The sequence below is a fragment of the Euleptes europaea genome, chromosome 1 (genome assembly GCF_029931775.1).
Source record: "Euleptes europaea isolate rEulEur1 chromosome 1, rEulEur1.hap1, whole genome shotgun sequence".
NCBI classification, from domain to species: domain Eukaryota; kingdom Metazoa; phylum Chordata; class Lepidosauria; order Squamata; family Sphaerodactylidae; genus Euleptes; species Euleptes europaea.
Genome location: NC_079312.1, coordinates 5,619,488 through 5,639,931, shown reverse-complemented (window position 1 = coordinate 5,639,931; position 20,444 = coordinate 5,619,488). Strand labels below are relative to the sequence as shown.

The following is a 20,444-nucleotide window of genomic DNA, read 5'->3' as shown; positions in this document are numbered from 1 at the left end:
TGAGACCATGGAAGAACATGTGCGCCTAGTGCGAGAAGTGCTCCAGCGGCTGCGGGAGCACAAACTGTATGCTAAGGTGTCCAAGTGTGAATTCCACCAACCTTCTATTACATTTCTGGGGTATGTGATTTCCCACCAAGGGTTGGAAATGGACCCCGCCAAGGTCCAGGCGGTGCGGGACTGGGAAACCCCCACTACCCGCCGCCAACTTCAACAGTTTTTGGGGTTTGCCAACTTTTACCGGAATTTCATTCCCAACTTTGCCCAAGTTGCGCTTCCCCTCACTGCCCTGTTGCGTACCAAGGACAGGGGGGCTAGCGCCGCACTCCCCTCAGCCCGTCTGCAATGGTCTCCCCAGTGCCAGCAAGCTTTTGAACGTTTAAAGCTACTTTTTTCATCCGAACCCGTTTTGGCTCACCCGGATTGCACCAAGCCCTTCGTGGTGCAGGTGGATGCCTCGGATGTAGCAATGGGCGGGGCCCTATTGCAGAGGGATGAGGGGGGACGGTTAAGGCCATGCGCCTACTTCTCCAAGAAGTTTTCCCAGTCCGAAATCAACTGGGCCATTTGGGAGAAGGAGGCAGCAGCGGTCAAACATGCCCTTACCATATGGAGACACTTCTTGGAGGGGGCCGAGCTGCCGTTCGAAGTGTGCACCGATCACAAGAATCTTGAGGCTCTCAAGGGAGCTAGAAAACTCAATGCCAAACAAATTCGGTGGGCCCAATTTTTTGCAAAATTCCGGTTCACCCTCAAACATGTCCCTGGCAAAGAAAATGCCCTAGCTGATGCTTTGTCACGACTTCCCCAGTATCGCAACGATTTCGATCGCCCCGTCGACTCCCTGTTCACTCCCGAACAGCGAGGGGAAGTCCCTGGCTTAGCCGTCACCACCCGATCCCAAGCCCGCCAACCGGAGACCCCCCCTACGCTCAAAGGTATCCCGGAAGTGTTCCAACAGCGACTCCGGGACGCCTCCTTGCAGGAGGAAGAGCACAATCTCCTCCCCCCTGGCTTGGAACGAACCAACACTTGGTGGGTGCAAGGGGGGAAACTATATGTCCCATCTTCCCTTCGCAAAGAAGTATTGGGACTTGTACATGGCGCCAGGCTAGCAGGTCATTTTGGTTTCGTAAAAACGCTTCACCTGGTTCGAAGGCAATTCTGGTGGCCCGGTATGAGATCTGATGTGGAGTTGTATGTGCGCAGCTGCCCCACCTGCGCCACAGCCAAGAAACGGATGGGAAAACCCCCGGGGCTTCTCAAACCGCTTGAGAACCCCTCCCGTCCCTGGGAAGTCATCGCCATGGATTTTATCACCGACCTACCTCCTAGTCGGGGGAAAACGGTTCTCTGGGTTATCACAGACCTCTTTTCCAAACAGGTTCATTTCGTTCCATGTGCAGGTCTTCCTTCAGCCCAGGGCTTAGCTAAACTGTTCATCACGCACGTCCTCAGGCTACACTCGATCCCGAGGAAGGTCCTCTCCGACCGGGGGGTCCAGTTTGTTGCCAAATTCTGGCGGGCTTTCCTAAAGTTAATGGGAGTGGAGGAACAGGGCCTTTCTTCCGCCTATCACCCCCAAACGGATGGTCAAACAGAACGAGTTAATGCGGTAGTAGAATGTTATTTGCGCTGCTATGTAAATTTCCACCAGGATGACTGGGTTGACCTGCTGCCATTTGCCGAATATGCGTACAACAATGCGCCTCATTCCTCTACCGGCTTTAGTCCCTTCCAAGTTATATACGGGACGGATTTTGGCCCTTTCGGTTCTGCCCCCGTCTCGCCAGAGCTCCAGTCTACCCCTGATCTTCAGGAGTGGATTCAGGTGGTTAAATCCACCTGGCCATGGTTGCTCAAAAATCTGGAAAGGGCAAAAAGCAAGTACAAGGAACAAGCGGACAAACACCGGTCTCCGGGATGGGAACTCAAGGTGGGGGAGCAAGTCTATCTGTCCACCAAAAACCTCCGCTCTCTTCGCCCCTGCAAAAAACTGAGCGACCGTTATGTAGGACCTTTCCCCATTACCAGAGTAATCAACGAGGTTACCGTGGAACTGAGTCTCCCTAAGACACTCAAGGGGGTTCATCCAGTCTTCCATATAAGCCTCCTCAAACCTTATGTAGCAGCTCCCCAGTTCCACCCCCCTCCCGCTCATGAGATTCCTACCGTAGTAGGAGGGGATACCCATTTGGAAATATCCAAGGTTTTAGATTCCAAATGGAAGAAAGGGAAACTGTTTTACTTTGTTCGCTGGAAAAACCTTGGCTCCGCTCATGACGAATGGGTGGCCGCACCCCACATGGCAGCTCCTCGCTTGGTCCGTGAATTCCACCTCGCTTATCCCGATAAGCCTCGTCCTCCCGGAGGGGGGCCTTAAGGGGGGCAGAATGTGAGGGTCTCTGTCTTTGTGTCTCTGCTTTCCATCACCTGCGGTATTATCAGTGAACTCGTAAAAGCAGTTCACACCTTCTGGTCTCAGGCGCCAGGCCTGATGGCCCATGTATCTTCCCCCCCGCTGTTTTCCTGCCAGTACTCCCTCAGGCCGGTGCGGCCTTGGAAGTGTGATAGCCGCACCAGACTTCCTGGGATCCGTCTGATGTTTTGTATTATGCCAAGCTTGTAACTTCCCATAACAATAAGTGTGAACCCCAGTGCCCCAGTGCCCTGGAGTCAATATATTCTGTAAACCCGTATAGCCCCTCACTTGCAACTTTCTACCTGTGCCTGTCTCATCTCCTGAAGGCTTCAATAAATCTATTGTTTCTGTATCAACGTCTGAGCAACTGATTTGGAGAAGCAAACTCAGAGAGGGGGATCTCTCACACCTTCCTGTTGCATCATATTACAATTTCCATGATTCTTTGGGGCTTTGTTCCTGTTTGCTAGTATATATTTGTGTGTTTAAGAATTTATACACTGCCTTAAATGACCTGTTTCTATGGCCCAAGCAAAGGATCTTGCCACTGAAGATTGCAGGTTCTCACCCACAACTACTTCAGGTTTGGTGAGGAGTTATACCTTCAAACCAGTGGCACAGCCGTGGGTTCCTGCATGGCTCCACAGTATGCCAACATTTTCATGATGGATCTAGAACAGCGTTTTCTGAACCCATTGGCACCTCTCCTTTATTTAAGATTCATTGATGATATTTTCTTTGTCTGGACTCATGGCAAAGAAGCCCTCCAAAGATATCACCACCTTTCAACAACTTCCACCCCACCATCAATCCAACTATTAATTTCTCTGAACAAGAAATAAACTTCCTGGACACCACAGTACAGATACACAAGGGACGCACAAGTGCCACATTTTACTGGAAACTGAAAGATCAGCAAACATATCTACATGCCTCCAGGTTCCACCCCAACCATATCAAACAGTCCACTGTCTATAGCCAAGCCCTATGCTGAAGTCGCATCTGCTCCAGTCCTCAGACAAAGATACTCACTTGAAGGAGCTACTGTGAGCATTTCTGCAACTACAATATCCTGCTGATATGGTAAAAAAGATCACTAGAAAGGCCAGAATGATACCCAGGCATAGCTTGTTACAAGACAAACCCAAAGAAAATGACAATAGAACACCTCTGGTGGCCACATACAGCTCACAACTCAAACCAGTCCAATGTATTATTAACAACCTACAACCAATGCTGGATTGTGTAACTTCCATCTTCAGAGATGAGAGCTTCTAATGTGAAGCAAAAGCCAGGCTGACAGTACCAATATACTTGGAAAAGAACGTATGAATCATAGAGTTGGAAAGGACCACCAGGGTCATCTAGTCCAACCCCCTGCACAATGCAGGAAACTCACAACTACCTCTCCCACACACACCATGACCCCTAGAAAATGGTTGTCCCGAGTCAGGGCCTCCAAAGGCCGCCTCGGACTTTCCCGCTCCCCCGCAACCGGCGGTGCACACCCCAACAGGGGAGGGGACGGGGCCAAGAGGGAGGGAGGAGAGTCCACCCCAAACCCTTCTGCGGCAACAGGGCTGGCAGGGAAAACGGGACGCCCCCCGGGACGGACGGGGGCTACCACCTACCCCCTACCTTTTCCCAACAGGGTCTTCAGGGGGGAAAGCAGAACCCCCGAAGACAGCCCGTCTGGCGGCCAGCGAAGCCCTCCAGGAGCTGGAAGAAACCAGCTGGCGCACGGTGTCTTGCCGCGGCTCATCCAAAGCCCCAAAGGCCAGCTGAGCAGCAAGCGGGCGCGCCCGGGACGGGGCTGCGGGGGCTGGAGCAACCGGGTGTGGAGGGCAGAGAGGGCTGACGAAAGCCTCTCTCACCCTTATATGGGTTCAGGGGCGGAGGCTAAAGGGGGGAAAGGGGTGGCGCAAGGGCCGGAACCCTATAAAAGGTGGCTGTGAGGCGGAGGCCGAGAAGGGAAGCAGTGTCGCCCATACAGTGGGTGCTGCAGGGCTGAGATGCTGGCTTCATCCGAGGGGGAAGAGTTCCGATTCCCCCTTGGAATGGTCTGAGGCCGAGGAGGCCCCACAGCCAACAACCCGGCCGCTCCCACGGCCCTCGGTGCGACGACCAGCCAGGCGGGGCAACTTACAACGATCAAGATGCCCTCCTATGAACTGCCCAAGGTCATTGAATCAGCATTGCTGACAGATGGCCATCAAGCCTCTGCTTAAGGGAAGGAGCATTACCAACTTTTGAGGAAGTCTGTTCCACTGAGGAACCTGATCTTCCTGCCCCAGAAAATGCAGGGCTGAGGAACCACTTAACTGTTAGAAAATTCTTCCCAATGTCAAGACAGAAACTCTTTTGATTTCATTTCAACCCATTGGTTCTGGTCTGACTTTCCAGGGCAACAAACAACTCGGCACCATCCTCCATATGACAGCCCTTAAAGTACTTGAAGATGGTTATCATATCACCTCTCAGTCTTCTCCTCTTCAGGCTAAACATACCCAGCTCCTTCAACCTTTCCTTATAGGACTTGGTCTCCAGACCCCTCACCATCTTTGTTGTATAGTGTCCAGCTTGACTACAGCTTTCTTAAATTGTGGTGCCCAAAACTGAACCCAATACTCTAGGTGAGGTCTAACAGAGCAGAGTAAAACGATACCATTACTTTGCGCGATCTGGACACTATACATCCATTGATGCAGCCCAAGATCGCATTTGCCTTTTTAGCTACCGAATCACACTGTTGACTCATGCTCAGCGTTTGGTCTACTAAGACCCCAAGATCCTTTTAGCACACACTACTGCGAAGACAAGTCCCCCCCCATCCTATAATTAGGCATTTGATTTTTCCTACCTAAATGCAGAACTTTACATTTATCTCTGCTGAAATGCATTTTACTGGTTTTAGCCCAATTCTCCAGCCTGTCAAGATCATCCTGTATCCTGGCTCTGTCTTCTACCATATTTGCTACCCCTCCCAATTTAGTATCATCTGCAAATTTAATAAGCATCCCCTCTATTCCTTCATTCAAATCATTTATAAAGATATTGAACAACACAGGGCCCTGGATAGATCCCTGAGGCACTCCACTAGTTACTCCTCTCCAAGTGGACGAGGAACCATTAACAAACACTCTTTGGGTGCGATCTGTCAACCAATTATCAATTCACCTAACAATTTGTCAATATTATGGGGAACCTTATCAAAAGCCTTACTGAAATCTAGATAAACTATGTCTACTGCATTCCCCTGAATGGCTCTTTATGATTTATTATCAGTAAATGTTTGATTTGTTTACCTATTTTATATACCTATATACCCGGGGTTGTGTAAAAAAATTTCAGGCAAAAAGGGGTCGTGAGTGGAAAAAGTTTAAGAAGCCCTGCTCTAGGTGAGGTCTAACCAGAGCAAAGCACTTCATGTGATCATTTCGCGTGATCTGGACATTTAGTATGATAGCAGCAGTTTTATTCGCTATTTCTTGTCTAATTATGGCCAGCATGGAATCTTCTGAGGAGAGAGGAGATCCTAGGGCAAAAGCAGATGGATATGCACAAAGCTTGTTGAGATTTGCTACTTACTTCATGCTACATTACTGCTGCTTGTGTTTGGTCCTTTGGATACAGTTTGGATACATTAAATATGGCCAGCATGGAATCTAATTATGGATCTAATTATGGCCAGCATAGAATCTTCTGAGGAGGAGATCCTGGGGCAAAAGCAGATGGATATAAACAAAGCTTGTGGAGATTTGCTACTTACTTCATGCTACATTACTGCTGCTTGTGTTTGGTCCTTTGGATACAGTTTGGATACATTAAATATGGCCAGCATGGAATCTAATTATGGATCTAATTATGGCCAGCATAGAATCTTCTGAGGAGGAGATCCTGGGGCAAAAGCAGATGGATATAAACAAAGCTTGTGGAGATTTGCTACTTACTTCATGCTACATTACTGCTGCTTGTGTTTGGTCCTTTGGATACAGTTTGGATACATTAAATACAGCTCTTCAAAAAAGTAATCTACAGTTCCATCAAGCAGCGCTTCTTCTTGCTTCTGCAAAGGAGAATACAAAGCAGCTGCAGAACAACTTTGAACAGTTCTGGTCACAGACAGTCATGACAAAGACAGGGATGATTCTGCCAAAATGTCATGTAAAATGTAATGATTTTATGAAAAAGGACAAGTAATTGTTTTTGGTCTATAAAAGCTTTGTGGAATCTGCTGTACATTTGAAAACTCTTCCTCCCAGCCACTCTGGCGAATTGACTTCTCCTGTTTACCGGCACACAATACATCTATGATTTTTGTAGAATCCTCTCTATGTCCTTTTTGGGGTGGTCTCCAGCTTTTGGACCAACAAAATTCCCCCACATAGGTAATTGGGGAAATTTTCATGAACTTGGCCTCCCCCTTTCATAGGAAAAAGTCAAATAGTTTGGCATGGGACTGGACTTTTCCATGAACACGATTGGTTCAAGAACTAAAGTTTGAATTTGACTGCATGGTTTGAAGTAACTGCCCTCAAAATTCAGAAATGACACCAGACATTCCAAGGTAGGGAAGTTTTCAAAGCACTGGGTAGCCTGAGTTGATCGGGTATGCCTGAGTCGAATGGAGGTTTGGCTGCTTTGATAGCTCAGAAGTTATTGCACATTAACTGGAAATGGTCTCATATTGCTTTGATGAAATATTCTGAATAATAAGAGAAGATTGGAGATCAAATTGGAGTGTTTCAACTGAGCAACCATACACTGAGCATTCAAAAGGTTTCTCCCTTTGGTGGGTTCTCAGATGCTGTGCAAAATTGCTAACAAAAAGAAAAACCTATGCTGTAATGTGAGACAGCCTCTACAAAACACAACGGCATGCTGGCTACTGTAATGGTAACAGATTCAAATAGGTCACAGAACAGATAACTAATAAGAATATAAAACTGAAATAAATAATAGCAAACCAGCTCAATTGCTCTCAGAAGGCAAAATATATCACAAATCCAAAATCCAAATAAGCAACAGGGAATAGAGTCAATCACTGAGGACAATTTTTTGTTGTATATTAAGTAATTACTGCATATGTATATATTGTGTTCACTGTGTATATCGTTGTTCACCCTGTTGTTGACTATGCCTGAAGACTGATGAAGCTTTATGCGCAAACCGAGGAAATAATATCTGCAAATTCTGTTCCCTGATTCTTTATATCTATACTTACCAATGATCTCAAGCTGATCTCCCAGGATCATATACCTCTGGATGAAAAGAAAATATATTTCATTTGAAGAAGAAAGCATCTTTTCAGTGATTGACTCTATTCCCTGTCGCTTATTTGGATTTTGGACTTGTGATATATTATGCCCACTGAGGGCAATTGAGCTGGTTTGCTATTGTTTACTTCAATGTTATATTGCTATTAGTTATCTATTCTGTGACCTATTTGAATCTGCTACCATTGCAACAATTAGAGATTAGCCAACGTGCTGTTGTGTTTTGTAGGTGCAAAATTGCTGACTGTCTGAATCTCTTTTCTGTGAGTTCTTTGATGTCGTTGAAGAGCACTTCTGTGACTGAATCTCTTTCCACACTCTGAGCACACAAAAGCTTTCTCACCCGTGTGGATTCTTTCATGCCGTTGAAGATGGCCACTGCTTTTGAATCTCTTTCTACAATCTGAACATTCAAAAGGTTTCTCCCCTGTGTGGGTTCTCTGATGCACTTTAAGATGGCCACTCTGACTGAATCTCTTTCCACACTCTGAGCATTCATAACGTTTCTCTCCTGTGTGGGTTCTTAGATGCCGTGCAAGATTGCTAGGGTGACTGAATGTCTTTCCACACTCTGAGCATTCAAAATGTTTCTCTCCTGTGTGGGTTTTTAAATGGTTTTGAAGATTGACATTGTGACTGAATCTCATTCCACACTCTAAGCATTGAAAAGGTTTCTCCCCTGAGTGGGTTTTCTGATGCATTTGTAGGTTGTCACAGTGACTAAATCTCTTTCCACACTCTGAGCATTCAAAAGGTTTCTCCCCTGTGTGGGTTCTTTGATGCACTGTAAGATGGCTACTCTGACTGAATCTCTTTCTGCACTCCGAGCATTCAAAAGGTTTCTCCCCCGTGTGGGTTCTTTGATGCCTTCGAAGATTGCCAATGAAACTGAATCTCTTTCCACACTCTGAGCATTCAAAAGGTTTCTCCCCTGTGTGGGTTCTTTGATGCCCTTGAAGATAGCTACTACAACTGAATCTTTTTCCACACTCTGAGCATTGAAAAGGTTTCTCCCCTTTGTGGGTTCTCTGATGCATTTGTAAATTGTCACTGTGAATAAATCTCTTTCCACACTCTGAGCATTCAAAAGGTTTCTCCCTTGTGTGGCTTACTTGATGCTGATGAAGATCGCTACTGTAGCTGAATCTCTTTCTACACTCTGAGCATTCAAAAGGTTTCTCCCCTGTGTGGGTTCTTGAGTGCTTTTTAAGATCACCACTGTAACTGAATCTCTTTCCACATTCTGAGCATTGAAAAGGTTTCTCCCCTGTGTGGGTTCTTAAATGCTTTTTAAGATCACCACTGTGACTGAATCTCTTTCCACACTCTGAGCATTCAAAAGGTTTCTCCCCTGTGTGGGTTCTTTGATGCTGATGAAGAGTGCTACTGTAATTGAATCTCTTTCCACACTCTGAGCATTCAAAAGGTTTCTCCCCTGTGTGGGTTCTTTGATGCATTTCAAGATGGCCACGTTGACTGAATCTCTTTCCGCACTCTGAGCATTCATAAAGTTTCTCCCCTGTGTGGGTTTTTAGATGCCGTGCAAGATTGCCAGACTGATTGAATCTTTTTCCACACTCTGAACATTCAAAAGGTTTCTCCCCTGTGTGGGTTCCTGAATGCAGTTGAAGAGTGCTACTCTGACTGAATCTCTTTCCACACTCTGAGCATTCAAAAGGTTTCTCCCCTGTATGGGTTCTCTGATGCATTTGTAGATTGTCACTGCGACTAAATCTCTTTCCACACTCCGAGCATTCAAAAGGTTTCTCCCCTGTGTGGCTTATTTGATGCTGATGAAGAGTGCTAGTGCAACTGAATCTCTTCCCACACTCTGAGCATTCAAAAGGTTTTTCCCCTGTGTGGATTCTTAAATGCTTTTGAAGATTGCCACAGCTAGCGAAACTCTTTTCACACTCTGAACATTCAAAAGGTTTCTCCCCTGTGTGGGTTCTTTGATGCACTTTAAGATGGTCACTCTGACTGAATCGCTTTCCACACTCCGAACATTCATAAAGTTTCTCCCCTGTGTGGGTTTTTAGATGCCGTGCAAGATTGCCAGGCTGATTGAATGTCTTTCCACACTCTGAGCATTCAAAAGGTTTCTTCCCTGTGTGAGTTCTTTGATGCCTTTGAAAATAGCCACTACACCTGAATCTCTTTCTGCACTCTGAGCATTCAAAAGGTTTCTCCCCCTTGTGTAGTCTTTGGTGCACAAGGAGCTGTGATCTGTATTTGAAGTACTTCCCACACTGAACACATTTATGTGCCCCCATTACACTATGCTTTGGAAAAAGTGGATTATCCTTTCTTCCACGAGAGAACGTCCTTCTACTCTCTGGGCAGATAAATGGCGTGACTCCTGAATGAATCTTCTGGTGTTGAACAAGATGTGATTTCTGTGAGAAGCTTTTACCACCATCTGAGCAGCTATAAGGTTTCTCTCCTGTATGTGTTTTTTGATGTCTAAGGAGCTCTGCTCTGCAAAGGAATCTCTTGCCACACTCCACGCATTGGTGGGTCTTCTTTCCACTGTGCATTTGCAAATGGATACCATATTGGGTTTGATCTGAGAAGTTCATTCCACACGCCAAACACTTATATCCTTCCTCCATCATGTGGATTAGTTCACGGAAATCCCCCTCTTGGCCAGGAATGGGCTTATCTCTCTTCTTAACCATGGGTCTTCCCTTTTGCCTCTGAGTCTCGCCTTGATTCCTGAATTTCCCTTTCAGATCTTCATTCTTCACTTTATCTGGCAATAGCTGATGCACTTCCTCATCACTCTCATTCCACTGATAACCCTCAGCTGGAATAAAAAGAGAAATCCCGTTAGCACCCATACAATGAAATTCATACCACATGCAAAACATTTAAGTGGCTTTTTCCTGCTCTACATTGAAGTATACATTAATACTTCATATCACATGCAAAACATTTAAGTGGCTTTTTCCTGCACTACATTGAAGTGTACATTAATACTGGTATGTTCCCCAGAAAAGGTTAAGATAATCTAATACCAACTTACCGGTGGTTCCCGGCTCAAGGAGTGTCTGGTTGGCCTTGACCAGGGCCAGGGGTTTTTCTGCCCTGGCCCCAGCCTGGTGGAACAGTCTTTCTGATGAGACCAGGGCCCCGCGGGACCTTATGGAGTTTCATAGGGCCTGTAAAACAGAACTGTTCCACCAGGCATATGGTTGAGGCCAGCTATGGTTCCTACCATAAATGCTGGCCTCCCTACCTTACCTGCTGATGAAAAACTGCCTGCAGGCCATGCCATGGCCTTATGTTGCAATGCTATGTGTCATCAGAAATTATGATTTTAATTGAATAGGGCAGTTTTAACTCACTGTTGTATGTGATTTTATGGTTTTACTGTATGTTTTAAGTTTGCATGAATCGCTCTGAGCCCAGCTTGCCGGGGTAAAGTGGGTTATAAGATTGATACAATACATACTTCCATACATACACACACTTTAAAGGGACATTCAAGCCTGCTGCATCGGAAAGGCTTGGTTTGCAGTCTAAACATCTGTACCACAAAGGCAGGAAGGAAGCCATACAGCCAAGAGCAGGGATAAGGCCATTCCATCCCAAGGAGGGGGCTTCCATGAAATCCCAGTCCAAGAAGAAAGGTCAACCAAAACAAGGAGGAACAAAGGCCTCTGTGCTAACCGCAGAATCCACTCCAGAGAAAATGAAAATGTGGCCTTTGGAAAGGGCTTCAGTAAGAACATTAGTGTTATTTCCGAGAGGCAAATCCCCTCAGCAGACAAGCCATATGCTTGCATGGAGTGTGGAAACACTTCCAGTCAGAAATCTACCCTTACTTCACATCAAAGAATTCACTCAGGTGAGGAGCTGTATAGACCTTTAGACTGCAAACTGCTCTAATCAATTAAAATCATAATTTCTGATGACACATAGCATTGCAACATAAGGCCATAGCATGGCCTGCAGGCAGTTTTTCACGAAGCTACAGGAGAGCTTCGTGACAAAACATTGCAAACATTACCTAATGGTGTTGTATAAATATATACTGGGTTTAAGATTTAAATATGAAAGAGTTTTAGTAGAATGTTGAAAATATATTTATTTTTACCGTGTTCTTTAGAAGATGAAGATGTTGGTACAAATACACATTGTAGATGTATAACAAAGCTACAACCTGACTGTTTAGTATATATGGCTATGACCAGCAGATGACCTACTGGAAGAGGAACTCCTTATATGCTTTTATCCAAGGAGTAGGTTGCCAAAGGAGCATACTGTTGTGTGCATCTCAGAGTGCATCTCGCAGAGCAGATAAAAACTGATCTTGAAAACATTTAAAGAAGGGGCACAAAGGCAGTGAAGTTAGAACTCCCTAGCTGGGGGGGTTCTCATGGATCTCTTCATCCCTTGCATGGATTGAGGCTCTTAGAGCTTTCCAGTCCTTACGGAGTCTTTGCGCAGACACTGAAGTTCTGAGAGCTCCCTAGCTCCCTTTTTAAATATCTCTCCATCCCTTGTGTGGGCTGGAGGAACTGAGATCTCCTTAATCTTTGCGTGGATTAAGAAGTTTTCACTAAGATCTATCTAGCCTTTGCATGGGCGCTCCAGTCCTTATGGACTGGAAGTTATTAGATTTCCCTCGCCTCTGAGCTAGGAGGTCTTACACAGAACTCTTTAATCTTTGCATGGATTAAAGGTTCATGGAGCTTTCTAGTTCTTGCATGAACTAGGTGTTCACACACAGATCTCTCTAATCTTTGCATAGATCAGAGGTCTCTCAAACATATGGAGAGGCTCATAGACTCAGTCCTTGCATGGACTGAGAATTCTCAGAGATTTCTCTAGTCTTTGCATATACTAGTGAGTCACAGAGAGACTCCAACAACAAATGGAGGTTCTTAAAAGTCTACCCAGTCTTAACATGAACTGGGAATTCTCAGATCTTGCTAGTCCTTATGGACTGGAGAGTTTCATGAAAGACATGATTGGGTAAAGTATGCCTATTTACTCTTATGATATTCTAGATACTTTGAATTAAGATACGTTTAACTAAATCAGATCTTATTTACTGAACTAACCATTTTACAGATTTCTGTAAATGTTGTATTTTCTGAAGGAAATAGTATTACTGTTTTATAGAGATATAAAATTGATTGCTTTAATGATTGCTTGTAACATGAAACATGTTTAAGACTCATAATGTTTGAACTTTTGTAACATTTAAAGACTTTTGTACATGTATACGTACTACATTATGTTAAGTCTGTACATACATATACATATTTTTGAAGCTATTCAATAAAAAGCTTACTCTTGTAAGAAATTAGTTGAGTTCTGCTTATTAGGTGTCTAACTGAATAAGATAACATACTTCTTCTCACGAAGGGGTCGATTCTAAGAGCATAGGCACTGAAAGGCACTGACTCGCTCAAAACAATGTACTGCTGTAAAGTTTTTGATTCATGCACCATACCAATTGTACAATCCTAATAGCAGCCGTTTGCACCTTTGGCCCTTATGAAAGTTCCTTACCCAGAGAGGCCATGCTCGCGTAATTCTCTAGCATGACTTCGTTGTAGAGAGCTCTTTGGTCTGGATCCAGCAGGGCCCACTCTGCCTCGGTGAAATACACAGCCACTTCTTCAAAGGAAAATGGAGACTGAAAGAAACAGATTCCCACATCAGAGATCATGCCAGGCAGAGATGGCACTCTGGAAGGGGGCATTCTTGGGGTGTGTGTACCTGGATTTAGAGCTCGGCATGTGTAAAATGAGTGGTGTTCAAAGTGTCTCGCCTGGGCCCCTTAGCAGCAACTGCAGGAGAAAAGCCCCCTGATAAAGGAGGGAGGACCCAGGCTGTCTCCCATTCATCTCTCTTACCTGGACTGGAGGTGCAGCAGCTGTTTCTATACTTCCGCAAAGAGAATAAACCAACGCTGCCTCTTCACTGCCTGTGAGAGAAAGTTGGAAGAAAGGGGATTAGCCTCAACTTCCTATTCTGTTTGTTTGTGTGAATCGTGCTTCCCACACCTCCATTCCCAGGGCTGTGAAACTTTGCCCGGTGTACACTCAAAAGAATGGGCAACACTGTAAATTGTGGGAGAGGAAGAGAAGCACAAGGAACCAATGAGTCTCAAGGGGCTTTAAATGCTGCTGACGCATTTTCATAGAATCATAGAATTGGAAGGGGCCATTCAGGCAATCTAGTCCAACCCGCCGCTTAATAAAGGATCAGTCTAGACTAGAGCATCCCTGACAAGTGCTAGTCCAGCCTCTGCTTAAAGACTGCCAATGCAGGGGAGCACAACACCTCTCTAGGTAGCTGATTCCACTGTTGAACAACTGTTACTGTAAATTTTTTCCCCCTAATATCCACTGGCACCTTTCCGCCTGCAATTTAAACCCATTATTGCAAGTCCTATCCTCTGATGCCAACTGGAACAACTCCCTGCCCTCCTCTAAGTGACAACCCTTCAAATACTTAAAGAGAGCAATCATGTCCCCCCTCAACCTCCTCTTCTCCAGACTAAACATTCCCAACTCCCTCAGCCTTTCCTCATAGGGCTTGTTGCTCTCCTCTGCACCCTCTTGATTCTGTCCGCATCCTTTTTGAAGTGAGGTCTCCAGAAATGCACATAATACTCTATGTGAGGCCTGATCAATGCAGTGTACAGCGGAACTATGACATCTTGCAATTTGGATGTTATGCCTCTGTTGAAGCACCCAATGATTGCATTAGCGTTTTTTGTTGCTGCATCACACTGGCTGCTCATATTTAATTTACGGTCCACCCGTACCCCAAGATCCTATTCGCACATACTGCAGCACAGAAGTGTATCCCCCATCCAGTATGCATGTCCCTCATTTCTGTTACCCAGATGCAGAACTCGGCACTTATCCTTGTTGAATTGCATCTTAATCACATCCACGTACTTTTCCAGTGTGTTCAGATCTCGTTGAATTCTATCTCTATCTTCTGGTGTGTTCGCTGCTCCTCCCAATCTGGAGTCATCGGCAAATTTAATGATTAGTCCCTCCACACCCTCAACCAGATCATTTATAAACATATTGAAAAGTACTGGGCCCAGAACCGAACGCTGTGGCACCCCACTGGACACCTCCCTCCATTCAGATGAAATGCCATTGACCACTACTCTTTGAGTGCGGTTCTGCAACCAGCTCTCTATCCACCTAACTATCCTAGAATCCAGTCCACAGTCCTCTAGTTTACCCATCAGAACATCATAGGGAACCTTGTCAAAAGCCTTACTGAAATCCAGGTAAACAACATCAACCACATTCCCTCGATCCAGTAAGCTGGTCACTCGATCAAAGTAGGAAACAAGGTTGGTCTGGCAGGACCTGTTGGGGACAAATCCATGCTGACTTCCCCGGATCACCAAGTTGACCTTCAGATTCTCGCCTATTGATCTCTTTAATATCTGCTCCAATATCTTCCCTGGGATAGAGGTCAAACTGACTGGCCTGTAGTTTCCTGGGTCCTTCTTCCTCCTTTATTGAAAACTGAAATAACATTTGTCCTCCTCCAATCTTGTGGCACATCTATCCTCCAAGAGGTCTGGAAAATGATGGGCAAAGGCTCTGCAAGCTCTCTACAAAGTTCTTTGATCACTCTTGGGTGCATTTTAGACTCCTGTGATGCTTGGTGCTTGTCCTGTGAATACTGGAACTCAAAAATGTGACAGCATCTATTCTGGATCAGACTAAAAACCCAGGCATGCTATTCTCCCACCAGCTGGGCCCTCACACACGACCTTGAGCCCAGGCTGATAGGACAGAAAGATGCAGTCAAAAATGACATCGCATGGCACTTTGCTGAAACATATGGTTGAAATCCCTGGTGTGACTTTTGTGCATCTAGAAACTGAGCGTGTCTGGTGACCTACTAATATCACATCTGGGTTTTCGGCCAGAGGCAACATCAGCATGACATCACATCTGCCCCAAGCCCCTCTTCAAATCAGCCATGGATGCCAGACCACAGCCTGGCATCCCTCATCCAGCATCTTATTTCCTGCATCAACCCGTCAGATACCCCGATCAGCACCAGCACAAAACACATTTGCTCACTATTCCTAGCCCCTAGCAACTGGTTGTCAGAGCTCTGCTGCCCAGAACGTGCAGGCTCCATTTATTTGCAAGATTGAAGAGCTTTGTCTTCCTTTTCTTTAGAGCCACCTCGAGTCCCTCTAAGGGAAAAAAGGTGGGATATGAATATTGTTATCAATGTGAGGAATTGCCTCCATGAATGAGTCCAATCCCCTTTTACATGTATCAGAACTAGTGAACACTGAGTGCCACTTGTTGGGTGAACAAGCATTTCGTTTTTTTTTCTGAGCAGAACTCTCCATTATATTCACTGGGAGCCCCAATCCCATCCAGGCACAATGAGTCCTTACCGCACGAGAGGGCATCTTGGGCATGCTCCTGGGCCTGGGTCAGCTGCCCTTCCTCTGGCGGAGCGCTTTCTGTCTCAGAGAACTTCACTTCCCTCTTCACGGATGGACCCCACATCTGAAACAGCAGTGAGGAAGATGGATAGGAGATGCAATGGAAGACACCAAGGAATGGATTCTGCCCCACTCCCAGACTCCATTCCTTTCAGCAGTCCTGGTAGGGTTTTCCTTTAACCCTGGGGAATGATCTAGAGGGATGAGAAATTCCCTAGAAGACGTGGCTGCTGAAGCAGGTTGTTAAATATCCCATTTGGATGATTAACACTTCGACAAATATCAGGCAGGGAAGCTTTAGGATAAGGTCAGATATAGTTGCTTGAATTGGACATACCTGGAAAGAAAACCCCTCACCTGTTCTGCCTGCCTCTTCTCCTCTGCCTGACTCAGGAGGAAGCCTTCAGCCAGGGCCACCGCTTGGGAACTGGTCTCTGGCCCACAACCTCTGACCCAGTGCTGCATTTCCTGGGGCAGGAGGGTCAGGAACTGCTCCAGTATCACCAGGTCCACGATCTGCTTCTTGGTGTGTCTCTCTGGCTTCAGCCAGAGGTTGCAAAGTCCATGGAGCTGGCTGCAAACCTCTCGGGGCCCATCGGCCTCATAGAAGCGGAACTGCTGAAAGCGTTGGCAAAGTACTTCTGAGTTCAGGGACTCCTGATCCCAGGTGTCTGGCACAGGTCTTTCCCAAAATTTGACACCACTCCCAGCTTGGAAAGGATGGGGGCCTTTCCTTGTTCTCTTGCCAAGTCCAGATCCTTCTGGGTCCTGCTCATCCATCTCCTTCCTCTTCTATGGGGTCTCCTCCAACTGTGAAAAGATGCCTTTACTCACTTGGCTATGGCTTCTCCTACGGGGGGCGAGATACACACAAGGAAAACAAAACAGAATCGAGATACCAGGTGGGTCAGAACAAAAGTGCTTCTTGTGGTTTGTAATATCATTTCTCTACATTGCATACCAAGGTTTTTTTTTAGATATGCCTGGTTGGTTGTTTGGGAATGTTAACTGTCTCTGCCTGTTTAAAGATGTTACAAGCTATCCTCTGATTGCCATTCTGTCCTAGGGACTTCAAATGGTTACTAAGCTTGTCAGCAGAGATGCCCACCCAAATCCACAGTGCTTTCCTGCTAGTGCAGGGCAAGTGTGGATTGCGTCAGGGGTGTGATTTGTGCCTGGAACAGGGCTCAGTCGACTTCCTGAAGCCTCTCCTGGTCAGGGCACAAGGGCTTCTGGGATGAATAGGAGCTGGGGGAGGCAAAAAAACCCCTGCTAAATGCACAAGGTTTCAAGCTCCAGGTTGGGAAAATACAGGACATTGGGAGGTGGAGCCTGGGGAGGGCAGGGTATAATAGCATAGAGGCCATCTCCCAAAGGAGCCATTTTCTGCATGCGAACTAATCCATCATAATTGTAGGTGATCTCCAGGCCCTGCCTGGACATGGGCAACCTTACGTCAGGGAAATGGTAGATGGGTGGGAGCACCAACCAAAATCCTTAGTGGGACCTGAACTCACGCCTTCTGTTTCTGTCTGTTGTGGTGCCGAGAGGTCTGTATCTCTCTTGCCTGGTGAGGGTATGCTGCTCCTCCCATCCAAACCCCAGCACAGGGGGTAGAATTTGGCCTTCTGTCATGTGAGCTGGGGAGAGGCAGGCAGAGGTGCCATAATTCTCACAGTGATGTATGACCATGAGCCATTTGTCCCTCCTGGCCTTCTGTCTGTGGTGAGCAGCAGGCCAATACCAGGGGGTGTGGCCTCACCAACATGATCCGCCCCTCTGTGCCTGTCAAAGAGGAGTCACCTCCTGCAGTAATTGGTGGGCGTTGGTGGTGTTTCCATGGACATCGGTGCCTTTGCTAGCCTGGCAACAGGTTTTTCAAAAATTTATTCTCCCCTGCTGGTCAGGCCTTGGACAACAGCTCACAGCCCCAGCCCCACATGCATCTGGGTCTTAGGATGGGGCTGTGGTTTATTCCAATACAGGCAGGAGTTCCCTTCCCCCGTGCCCATTTTAATCATCTAGCCAAAAATGGCTTCTTCTTTTTTTTTGCAGAATTCAAATGACTAGCACAGAACACTATTTTAAGACATTTAAATTTTGTTGTACTGAAAGTCACTGATAACATCCCTCTCCCCCCAAAAAACCTCAAACTCCACTTGGATAGTGGAGCAAAACTGGTGCCTAATATGGTTTTCCAACTGTGGGTTGACATCCATATTAGGTGCCAGTTTTGCTAAGTTCAGGACTGCATTGGAAACCTGTGTTCCTGTAGCATCTTCCCTGTTTCTCTAAACAACGTCCCAGTGAGACCGCTCCCCATTACTCCCCATTTGTGATTCTGCCCTATCGGAAAGGGTCGCCATCTCCTGCTTGGGGAAGACCTGGAATTTTGGGGACAGACCCCACCGTGTGACGGTTACATTTACGAAAATAAATGTCCTCCCCCACCATTCCATTTGAGCCAGGAAATAACCAGGTTTTTATTCTAATGGGGTCAAATATTCAAACACTCTGATGTCTCTCTCGTGCAGGGAGGAATGGGGAGTTCTTGTCCCCTTGGGCAGCATTTCCCTCTAAAAGAGAGCCTCGTCTTGACCCCTCGGAGATCTTCGCTCTCTGCTCGGGGTTTTGCCCTCCAGAATGAACTAATGTCCTCTGCAGACTCGGCCCCTTCTGAATGTGCCTTTGAATGCCAGGAGTAATTTATCCTCCCCCACACAATTCCTTCTCTCAGGTAGTGGGGCAAAACAAAACTGGTGCCTAATATGGTTGTCAACCCCCGAGTTGTGGCTTGAAGTTCTCCCAAAACCAACCTCCTGGTGACAGAGATGAGTTTCCCCTGGAGAAAATGGCTGCATTGGAGGGTGGACTCGAAAGCATCATACCCCACTGAGCCGCAGCCTCCCACCCCCAGTCCCAAACCCAGCCTTTCTCAGAATCCATGCCCCCCCCCCAATGTCATGGAAAGAACCTGCCAGGGGTCTCACTCCAACAGCTCTCCCCTGCAAATCCAGCCCGCTCTGCCGCCTGCCTTTCCTTCCATCACCCCCACCCCCCCAAAAGGAATCACAATCCTCCCCCACCCCATACAATCCTCTGCAGGGGGGACCCGTTGAATGCCACGAGTCCTTCATTTCCTCCCCCCACCAATTCCTTCACTCCGAGCAGCCATTCCCGATGGAGAGAACTCCCCCCCCATCCAGCCCCCCACCCTCTTCGCCCTGACTTTCCTTGACTCGCAACCAGGGCCAGATTGAGGTTTGATGAGGCCCTCAGCTATTGAAGGCAATGGGGGCCCTTTATATGTCCAGCTGTCCTTTGTCAACAACAAATTGTCGCTGTTTTTTTGTGTTGAATATATGCTATATGGTAATTTATGGACCTAATAGGTACCTAAAGCCATTTGCACATAACAAAATACGTATTTTACCAAAGTAATTGTTGAACCGAAATACAATTAAGAAGTATATTAATAGTGAAATAATTTATTAAGCTCGAACTTAAAATGATTTTTTAATTCATAACAAACTTAATAATGCAAACACACTGGCATTTGGCAAAAACAAAAGTTCCTTTAGAAACACAATGTACATCCAGGTTTTTTTTCCCCTTTAAATTTTCTGTGGGGGGGGGCCCCCAAAAGTGTGGGGCCCTAAGCTATAGCTCGTTTAGCTGATACGTAAACCCGGCACTGCTCGCAACCCCCCCACCCCTAAGAGGACCATCCAGACCCTCCGCTCCTTCCACCCGCCCTGCAAAACTCGCGAGGCTTCCGCAATGTGGGGAAGGGGCTGGAACCCCCCCCCCCACACACACACACAGTTATGAAGGAGGGGGGAAAGAGGAGAGCCAGACTGAGAAGTTCCCGAGGCTTTTCCGTGGGGGGGGGGGCTCTCTTGGATCGGGACCCGCCTCTGACCTCCCTTGCACTTCCCTTCCTTCCACCCCACACTTCCCAGCCCCCCATACCCCTGTCCCTTTTTACTCACTCGGAAGGAGCCGACGGTGCTGCGCGGCGCGGAGGAGGCCAACAAAAGGCCGGTTCCCCGCGTAGGAAGGGCCGTTAGGAAGCAAACGGCTTTTCCCGCCCCCTTTTCCGGCGGCCCCTCTAGGATGGCGGCATCGCTGGCCCGTGTTCCGGTGGGGCGGAGACAGCCGGCAGAGGGAACCCTGAGCGTCGCCCCCCCCCTCGCGGCTGCAAAGCACAACCCCCCCCCTTTCTCTCTGCAAAACGGGCCTTGCGTTTGCTGGGGGAGGGCAGGGAGAACCAGGAGAGAGAGAA

At 46.8% G+C, this 20,444-nt stretch overlaps 1 protein-coding gene across 1 annotated transcript in view; it reads right to left on the bottom strand.

Moving 5' to 3' along the window:
- Positions 1 to 16,939, bottom strand: part of LOC130473268 (zinc finger protein with KRAB and SCAN domains 7-like) — a 51,550-nt gene extending 34,611 nt beyond the window's left edge. The window contains exons 1-6 of the mRNA XM_056844827.1: positions 16,517 to 16,939; positions 16,109 to 16,223; positions 13,569 to 13,639; positions 13,222 to 13,348; positions 9,847 to 10,504; positions 8,811 to 9,174 (exon numbers count right to left, since the gene is read on the bottom strand). Of these exons, the coding sequence (XP_056700805.1) occupies positions 8,811 to 9,174; positions 9,847 to 10,504; positions 13,222 to 13,348; positions 13,569 to 13,639; positions 16,109 to 16,223; positions 16,517 to 16,939 (1,758 nt within the window). The remainder of the gene's footprint in view (positions 1 to 8,810; positions 9,175 to 9,846; positions 10,505 to 13,221; positions 13,349 to 13,568; positions 13,640 to 16,108; positions 16,224 to 16,516) is intronic.
- Between the last annotated feature and the right edge of the window lie 3,505 nt (positions 16,940 to 20,444).